The sequence below is a fragment of the Engraulis encrasicolus genome, chromosome 24 (genome assembly GCF_034702125.1).
Source record: "Engraulis encrasicolus isolate BLACKSEA-1 chromosome 24, IST_EnEncr_1.0, whole genome shotgun sequence".
NCBI lineage: Eukaryota > Metazoa > Chordata > Actinopteri > Clupeiformes > Engraulidae > Engraulis > Engraulis encrasicolus.
In genome coordinates, this window is record NC_085880.1 from 22,447,019 (window position 1) to 22,457,018 (window position 10,000).

The following is a 10,000-nucleotide window of genomic DNA, read 5'->3' on the forward strand; positions in this document are numbered from 1 at the left end:
GAAGCAAACAACCATAAGCAAACCAAGGGAGACGGGTCAAGCATGACATTTTGGGGAAATGATAATTGTTATGCTCTTGGTCAGACCAAGTCTTGAAGAGATTTGAACGTCGATGATAATCAGGTTAGTTACCGGGTGGGTTGGCAGGGAAGTCGTGCTCCACCAGAGGGATGTCTACTGCTGTAGCCTCCTTCTTCTTGCGCAGCATGCCAAGCAGAGCACTGGACATAACACAGAACACATCACAACATAACACAGAACATATAACATAACAAAGCAGAGCACTGGACATAACACATCACAACATAACACAGACCATATGACAGAACAAAGCAGATCACTGGACATAACACATAACACATCACAACATAACACAGACCATATGACATAACAAAGCAGGTCACTGACTGGACATAACACATAACACATCATAGCACAACACAGAACATATAACATAACACATCACATTTCATCTCATACATACACACATACTCACAAACATAACACATCATAACATAACACAGAACATATGACAGAGAGAGATATAACAATAATTTACAATCATAATGAACAATAATTTACAATTATTAAATTGCTGTGAATTTGAATTGTGTATTTTGGACAGTGTGTTTAGAGTAAGACTTTGTTGTCGTTACATTGATCTGTTTGACTCCAGATGGGGCTGTGTTACTGCAACCATACTCTGTGTGTGTGTGTGTGTGTGTGTGTGTGTGTGTGTGTGTGTGTGTGTGTGTGTGTGTGTGTGTGTGTGTGTGTGTGTGTGTGTGTGTGTGTGTGTGTGTGTGTGTGTGTGCTGTGTCTGCCCTGAGGGGGTTGGCGGGTATCATAGAGGGTGGTGGAGGTGGAGGTGGAGGAGGAGGAGGGGGAGGGGGTGCGGAGGATGGCAGTGGGTTGGAAGCCTGCTGAAGCTTCTGTTGGAGTTCCTCCACTGTAGACACATTCACACACACACATACACACACGCACACGCACACACACACACACACACACACACACACACACACACACACACACACACACACACACACACACACACACACACACACACACACACACACACACACACACACACACAGGGGCACACGTACGCATGCGCGCACGCACACACTAACACAGGGGCACACACACTCACACACACACATACAGCACGAGTAATGTTACAACAGATGTTGTAGTTAATGTTATAACAGATATGTACCTACAAAAGCAGATTCACATAACAAATGTCATTGGCAAGGTTAATATATTCATCCCCAGGGGCAAATTCATGCTGTCAAACATTAAGGGCCTCGTCCGTGGCTCAAATGCTTAAGGTGCCTTCCTGTTACGCCGAGGACCCACGGTTAAATTCCAGCCAAAGTCATTTCCCAGCCCAACCCCAACTCTCTTCCAACCATTTCCTGTTGACACCCCCACCCACCAAAAAAAAACCATGTAGACTATCATTTGATCTCTGATCTGTGAACTTGAGGTCCTTGGCCTGGGTCTCAGCATGAATAATAACAATCACAGATACAGGTGAACAAATCGAGGATTGAATGTAGGGCACGCTCAGGCGACATTTGCGCCGTCCTCTGTGACATGACATCACGTGACCCCCACCCCTGGCCTCCGACCTGTGAACTTGAGGTCCTTGGCCTGGCTCTCGGCCTTGGTGCGCATCTCCCAGCACTCCTTCTTCTCCTCCTCCAGGAGCTCGGCCTTCCTCCGCAGGGCCGCCACCTCCTTCAGGAGGTCAGAGGAGGACAGCTGCTCCTCCATGCTCCTCAGCTGCACAACAGGGGGACAGGAGAGGACATGGGATGGGTGGGCTTTTTATCTAGCCAAGAAGGGTTGGAGAGGGTTGGAGATAGCTGGATAGCTAGATGACACACAGACACACAGATACACACACAGAGAGAGAGAGAGAGAGAGAGAGAGAGAGAGAGAGAGAGAGACAGAGAGACAGAGAGAGACAGACAGACAGACAGACAGACAGACAGACAGACAGACATGCTATACCATGCTCTTATTCTATAAGCAACAGTGGACATTGGATTGGATGGGTCTTTAAACTTTTCGTCTACTAGACCTTTTCATGTATGCAAGGAAGGGTGCAATTTGTCATAAAACCAAAAGGGGATATTTTTAAGCAATGTTTCATGTCATGCAAATTCAAAAGGAGAGGACAGCCACTCCTAGTTACTTTTCAAATTTTATTGGCAATAAATGACATGTTCTGATTTGCTGTTTGCTGTTCTTTTGTAAAGGACATTGCACTGCCTGCAGTATGAGTATGATTTGTAGCTATAAGAGAGACCATGTACAAAATGTATAGCCTTTCAATAGGACAGTACCGTAGTTAGAAGGTAATTTCCCATTCCAGAAAATAAAATATACTCCAAACACACACACACACACACACAACACACACACAAACACACACACACACACACACACACACACACACACACACACACACACACACACACACACACACACACACACGTTTGAATGGCCACCACAACAACATCCCCCCCCCCCCGTACTGTAGTTAGAAGGTCATTTCCCATTCCAGAAAATAAAATATACTCCAAACACACACACACACACACACACACACACACACACACACACACGTTTGAATGGCCACCACAACAACATCCCCCCCGTTTTCCTAAAGTACAAAGCCACAGGCAGGCAGGCAGGCGTCTCCGAGGTGATAATTGCAGTTGATCAGTGCTACGTTGGCGCCAGCCTATATCTCTCTCCCTCCCTCCATCTCAATCTCAATATCTCCCTTTCTCTCTCTCTCACCGAGGTGCTAATCGCATGCTAATCATTCCTTAAATGAAAAGGCAGGCTTCACCTCCGCCCCTCCCTTCCCTCCACCCCTTACGCCCCACCAGCTCCAGCGAGCAGCGATCCCACTCTTTAGCGATTGTGCGTGGGGCTGAGAGGCGCCAGTCATGCCCCCCAAGGACCCCCGGTAAGGGCCTCCGAGCGGCCCCACGGAGCCGACTAGCGCCACTAAGCACAGTAATTACCTGTGCAAATGAAAAGGCCACCAGAGCCACTCATTGATGGACTAAATGGTCTGTCTTTAGCAACATACAAATATTGTCTCGGGGAACAATGGAGGTGTTTCAGTAAAATCCCCCCCAAATAGAACGTGATGGGGTAGGGGGGCCACAAACACCAAAAATTACGAACACACACACACACACACACACACACACACACACACACACACACACACACACGCACGCACGCACGCACGCACACACACACACACACACACACACACACACACACACACACACACACACACACACACACGTATGCATGCACACATCCAGAAATTCATAGAATACAAGGCTAAAACCCTATCAGGCTTTGAGAGAGTGGTTCATACACAGACACACACACACACACACACACACACACACACACACACACACACTAGGGGTGGTACGGTTCACAAAAGTCACGATTCGGTCCATATCACGGTTTCAAGGTCACGGTTTTCGGTTTTGTACGGTTCTGTTTTTTTTTTTTTTTTTTAGCAAATAAAATTCATTATGCACTGGAAATGTATAATATAAAAATTAGAATGAAAATGTAAGCTTATCATGGGCATGTTGAATTTGACTTCATTTAACCTGTAACAAAGTGAAGTTACTGAAAGAGGAAAGATATCAATGTTTTTAACATGCTTCCATTTATTTCACAAAAAGGGAAAACTAAGTCCTAACTTTTAAGTTGACAAATATTCAAATATTACATACTATAACACATTTGACGTGTAAAAATAAAACAGCTACACTCCTGTAGGCAATGGGACCATTAGGTCAGTGCAGTATGACTATTTTGGTTAATGACACACTGAGAACGAATTGGACTTTTATTTTGATACCGCTTTCTGCGAGATTTGCGCTTAGGATGAATCAGTTACTTCCTATAATGAAACTGCCGGCCGTGAGAAGCATAGAAGTAAAATCAGAAGTCAAATTCAATTTTAAGTGAACAAGTGATAGGGTTAAGTTATGTTAAAATGTGAGAGTTAAGGTAACAAATAATTTTAAAAGATCGTTTTTTTAGAAGTGTATGCACAAGAATGTTTCAAAAACTCCTGTGAAGCTGAGCCTGTTAAACAGTCAAATTTTATTTTGGTTATAGTGTTAAACATCAATGTCAACTCGGCAACAGCACAAAGTCCCCTTCATTCCATCAGAGTTTAGCTGGCTACATATATTTAGGCCTAACAGTTGATTCCAGTTAAGGACAGCGCAGTGAATCTGATGGATATGTTCAATTATCTCGCATTTTGCCGTCCGGAATCCCCATTCAATGCCACGTGGATATAGCCAACACTATAGGCTACTGTAACGTAAGTCATAGTCTACTTTCTTCTGCTAATGTGTCATTTTTTGTAAATTCATGTTCATTTAATTTAAATTGGTCAGAATAAAGGCTGGGGGCAGTCACTTGCGCTAAAGTGGAGAGAGAGGGGGAGAGACGCTGCTGACCGACCTGCACTTGCGCAGGCTGCTGTAGCCTAGTCAGCTGGTGGTGCATGCTGTTACATCATGCATTTCAGTTGGCTGATAGAAATTAGTCTTTCCACACCCAATATCCCACGTAATCTTTGTGTTGTATGCTTGTAAAAGTAGTAGGATTTTAATTGCGTCGTTCGCCAGTGGTCACTCTCTTTCTTTTTTTTGGAAACCGTGCGCACCGTGCGGTTGCGCACTACCCCGTTCCGTGGCATGCAGACCGTACGGTTTCGGTTTGCGACGTAAACCGTACCATCCCTAGTACACAAGCACGCACGCACATGCAGACACTCTGTCACATGTATGGAGGTCCTGGATGATATTGGCAGGTGTCGAGGCGTCTGAATGGTACTAACTGCTCTGTGATCTACTGTGATATTCATCCATCTTCTCATTTGACCTTGGGGTTGTACTAATGTCCTTGGGGTTGTTAAAATGGCTAAATTAGATATCGATTGGAGACAAAAAATGGCTTTGCCAAAATATCGAATAAACAATTTTTGCAAACAATTACAGAACAAATGAAGTTGTGCCAATTGTGCACAGTGTACATCACACAGACACAGCATACACATCACCACCAAAGTGCTGTTGTGAACAAAAATGATCCACCGCATTCATGGCTTGACAATCCATAACTCGAAACTTCATTTCATGTTGAATGGCAAACAAAACAGTTCATTTCATCAAAAAAGAATAGCAAGAGGCAGTGAAAAGTCCAAACTACTGTCAAAATATCTGAGCAATACATTCAAGACTTTTGTTAAATACAGACAAAGACAGTTAGGGTTAGGCAGACAGTCAAATCAACAGTCATACAGATTAATAGTAGCAAAAACATAGCCTTCAAGGCAGAGGCACATTCAATGGGTCAATATTTTTTAATAATATGAAATTAATATAATTTTTTACATTTTCAAATGTATTCTACTTTTTTCTTATTTTAATAAAAATATATATATTTCTATTTTATTTTGCATTTTAATTATTCTTATTGTTAATTCATTGAAGCTTTGTTATACTTTCTCTACTGTTATCTATCTGTTTTGATTGTAAAGTGTCCTTGGGTATCTTGAAAGGCGCTTAAAATAAAATGTATTATTATTATTATTATTATTATTATTATTATTATTATTATTATTAATAATAATAATAATAATATACTGCAGTTTAGCAATGAGGAGCTGTGATTGGCTAACCTGCTGCTGATGCTGAAGGGCCTGGCTCTCGAGGGCGTGGCTTAGCTCAGCCACCTCCTCCAAGGCCTTCTGTAAAGCCTCATTGGTCGAGGCACTCTGGAGCACGATCTGACTCTGACGCTTCATCTTCTTCTGTTCCACCAGCATCTGGTAACAACAACATCATCTTGGGTCTTGTCTTTCATGTAATGCCACACACCTTTGATTGAATGTAATTGAAGCAGGTGAAAGTAGCATCCACAGACTATGGAAACTGGTCATCGCTTATACTTGCTTCATTTCAGAACGGAACTTGCTTGACGTCATTGCAAAAAAGTGTGTGTGTGCGTGCGTGTGTGCTGCATGCGTTTGTATGTGTGTGTGGATGTCTTGCCTCTCTTGCAAACTTCTCTGCCTCAGAGCGAAGGCCTCTCTCAAGCTCCAAGCTCTCCTCAAGGGCCCCGTACTCCTCCACTGCAAACACAGACACTAAAGACACACACACACACACACACACACACACACACACACACACACACACACACACACACACACACACACACACACACACACACACACACACACACACACACACACACACACACACACACACACACACACACTTAAGCACATGATGCACACACATGTGTGTGTACAAAAGATACCCAGAAAAGGATTGAAATGATTCGCCTTACCTCGATTATACTTCATCAGAAGCTGCTTTTGTTGGTCTGCTTCTGCGGTCAGAAGTGAATTTATCTGCTTTTCTGTCACAAGCTGAACAGGAAGGAATAAGTATAAGGACAGTTGGAGAGTCGAAAAAGAAAGAAACACAGAAAAGAAAGAAAGAAAGAAAGAAAGAAAGAAAGAAAGAAAGAAAGAAAGAAAGAAAGAAAGAAAGAAAGAAAGAAAGAAAGAAAGAAAAGATAAATATGCATTGGGAAGGGAATGACAGACTTTACAATGTGGACAATATTGGGGAGTGAGACAGACAGAGAGACACTAAAAGAGTGTCAGCCAGGCCAAGAGGAGAAAATGGCCAGGAGAGATGAATGAGGCTCACGCAGAGAGGCTATTTAACAGGAGGCAGTTTCCTGCCATTTCTAATGCTTTCCCCTGGTGCATTCAAAACACAACAAGGAGCTCAGAAGAGAGAAAGAGAAAGGACAGAGAAAGATGGCAAAGGACAGAGAGATAATCAGAGAGGGGGTAAATAGAATGAGAGAGAGAGAGCGAGAGCAAGAGCGAGAGCGAGAAAGAGCTGTGCCTTACAATCTAAAGACTACTTTGGAAAGGCCGTCTGTCAAAAACATATCCTTAAAAAACAACCTGTACACTTACAAAGAACTCAATGTCGTGGGTGCTGAGAGTAACGCATTGTCCTGACACACCTACTAATGTAAGGGCAATGTAAGGGCACTACTATGTAAGGGCAACGTGCATACGGCTACCCACATTTTTACATACACCAAAACAACCTCCTAAACAACATCAGCTGATTTTAAAGCACGTCAGGCATCAACATCTATGTGACCCTCTCATGAAGACGGAAGCTATAGGCCTACTGTCAAAACATGTCAGCTAAAACATAAAACTTTGATGTGTCTGAAGTATAAGAAAAACCTAAGTGAGTGACATGAAAAGCGATATATAAAAGGTATGTATGTATTATTATTATTATTACTTTGACAGTTAGACATAATTAATGTCATACATCTAGCCTCCAGAACTGATCCCCATCTTCTCTCACCTCTGCTTGGGTGGTGGCTAGCTGCTCTCTCAGGGCCTCCAGATCCATAGCCAAGGCTCGCTTTTCCTCAAACGCTTGCTCAAGCTTCTCACGAAGCTCTGAAAAACAGGGATGACAGTACAGACATATAGCATGCAAGTGTTGTACTGTACATTAACTAGTATGTATCTGTTCAGAAACCTGAGATATGGAATAGGCTAAATTGGACTGTGGAAAACACCCATCTCTCTCTCTCTCTCTCTCTCTCTCTCTCTCTCTCTCTCTCTCTCTCTCTCTCTTTCTCTCTCTCCCTCATCTCTCTCTTTTTCTCTCTCTCTCCCCCTCTCTCTCGCACGCACGCAAGCAAGAAAACCTATGCATGGTCTATAGATGTGAAGGGTGTGCTCCAGCAATCTTCCTTAACGTTTATAACGTATGTCTTTTCATTTGTATAGCACATGCATGGCACTCTTACAGTATGCTTTACTTTCAAATAGAGCGAGACCAAAAAGTGTGATGACAAATTTTTGTTTTGACCCCAATGACAAGGATGACCACACACCTGAGATGACTTTCTGGCACTGTACGGAGCTACAGCCCTTGTCTTCTGCCTCTCCATCCTCCTCCTCCTCCTCATCCTCTTCCTCCATGTTGATCTCCGTTATGGCCATCGGACCGAGCTGGGCCAGGAACATCATACTCTTCCTCTTCAGGGAACGGTTCTGGCGGTTCAGCTGCAATCACACCCAGATGGAGACAAAGAGGTAGCGAGAAATACGTAGAGAGACATGATCAAGTACAAGTCTATTTATATGAAAATAGGTGGATACACAGACAGACAGACAGGCAGATATATAAGCAGGCAGGCAGATAGACAGACAGACAGACAGACAGACAGACAGACAGACAGACAGACAGACAGACAGACAGACAGACAGACAGACAGACAGTCAGACAGTCAGACAGTCTGCCTGCCTGCCTACCTGACTGACTCAGGCACAGGATAAGAAGGCAATCTAATTTTAAACTAAGGAGCAACTACCTGGCTATTGACTTCAGTGCTTAATCTAGAGGGACAATGATGGTAGCTCACACTGCAATGGTGTCTTATCAAATCACTAACCGCCACAACAATGAAAGGGCTTTGTGATGGAGTGACCATCACTAGTGTTGTGGGTGTGTTCTGACTGTCACACCAACGAGCCTGGCTCTTTGGTGTAGCGGTCAGAGCCCCAGTTTACTACCTCTGAAGATCCAAGTTCGAGTCCCGGCTGGGCAATGCTACTCCCCTTCGCTACAAATGGTGTCAGGAGTGGGATAGCTAGTGAGGCCATCTGAAGCATACCCATTGTTTGTGGGCCGTAATTCCATGTGAGGGGACCCCAGTGATGGGTGAAAAATAGATGATGGGGCACACAGGCTGAGAGAAGCATGATGGGCTGTTGCATGAGGGACACCATGACTATGTGAAGCGTGCGGGTGCGCTTCCCGAAGGGGAAGGCAGTGTGATGCAGCGACCATCACTAGGGTTGTGGGTGTGTTCTGACTGGCAAGCCAACAAGCCTGGTCTTTGGTGTAGCGGTCAGAGCTCCAATTTACTACCCCAAGAGGTCCGGGATCGAGTCCCGGCTGGGCAACTCTACTCCCCTTCGCCACAGGCATATTTATGTCTTCTGGATAGCTGTGTGTATATTTGTGTTATTTGAGTAGTCAGAGATTTGACTACTTAAACAGAGCGAGATAAAAATAAAAAAAAACCAGCAGGGACTGTGAATGTGAATCTGGAAATAAATAAACAAACAACAAACAAACAAACATGCACAATTAAAATACCAGTGTTAGCAAAAACTCTTAAAGAGTTCAAATTAATTCCATTTCAGATAACATTTGATCCTGCTCAGCAATAGTGTTAAATTAACTCCTTCGTCAGAGTTATATTTTCAACTGATTCTATTGAGTACTGTGTGAATATTAATAGCTGTAGAGTTAACAATTACAATGGTTACCAGCAGAATTTTACACTGACTTGTGACTCCATGTTAGAGTAGTTCGACTCGACAAAGTCTTGTAAATGAATGTACGTGTATGTACATTTATATAAATATCGACACAGCAATTTTTATTGTGTCTTACAGAAAAAGAACAGAGAGAAATGGACACAAAAGAACATAAATAGACCAAGGAGAGTCTACATACAAACAGTAAATGCTCTATTACAGCACCAAAGCAGTGCCGGGGGCAAAACTAGGAGTTCATCTACAGTCTACAATGCAGCCCCATTACAGGTGCAGGTACACTCTGATTTGTACCGTATGAAAGACCCCAAGACAAAATGAGCAGCGCGGAAGACGGTGATTTCATAAATATCTGAAGGACAGCGGCGAGCAGCGGGCCGTGTCTCAGTCTGACCAATCACATCTAATGGCACAGGCCAGGAGCAGAGGTGGAGTAGGCGCACGCGCGCACACACACACACACACACACACACACACACACACACACACACACACACACACACACACACACACACACACACA

At 43.6% G+C, this 10,000-nt stretch overlaps 1 protein-coding gene across 1 annotated transcript in view; it reads right to left on the bottom strand.

Moving 5' to 3' along the window:
* The window catches only part of shtn1 (shootin 1), a 40,219-nt gene that overhangs the window by 13,636 nt on the left and 16,583 nt on the right, over positions 1–10,000 (bottom strand). The window contains exons 5-12 of the mRNA XM_063191068.1: positions 8,026–8,197; positions 7,485–7,582; positions 6,430–6,511; positions 6,129–6,223; positions 5,756–5,902; positions 1,638–1,791; positions 829–949; positions 133–224 (exon numbers count right to left, since the gene is read on the bottom strand). Of these exons, the coding sequence (XP_063047138.1) occupies positions 133–224; positions 829–949; positions 1,638–1,791; positions 5,756–5,902; positions 6,129–6,223; positions 6,430–6,511; positions 7,485–7,582; positions 8,026–8,197 (961 nt within the window). The remainder of the gene's footprint in view (positions 1–132; positions 225–828; positions 950–1,637; positions 1,792–5,755; positions 5,903–6,128; positions 6,224–6,429; positions 6,512–7,484; positions 7,583–8,025; positions 8,198–10,000) is intronic.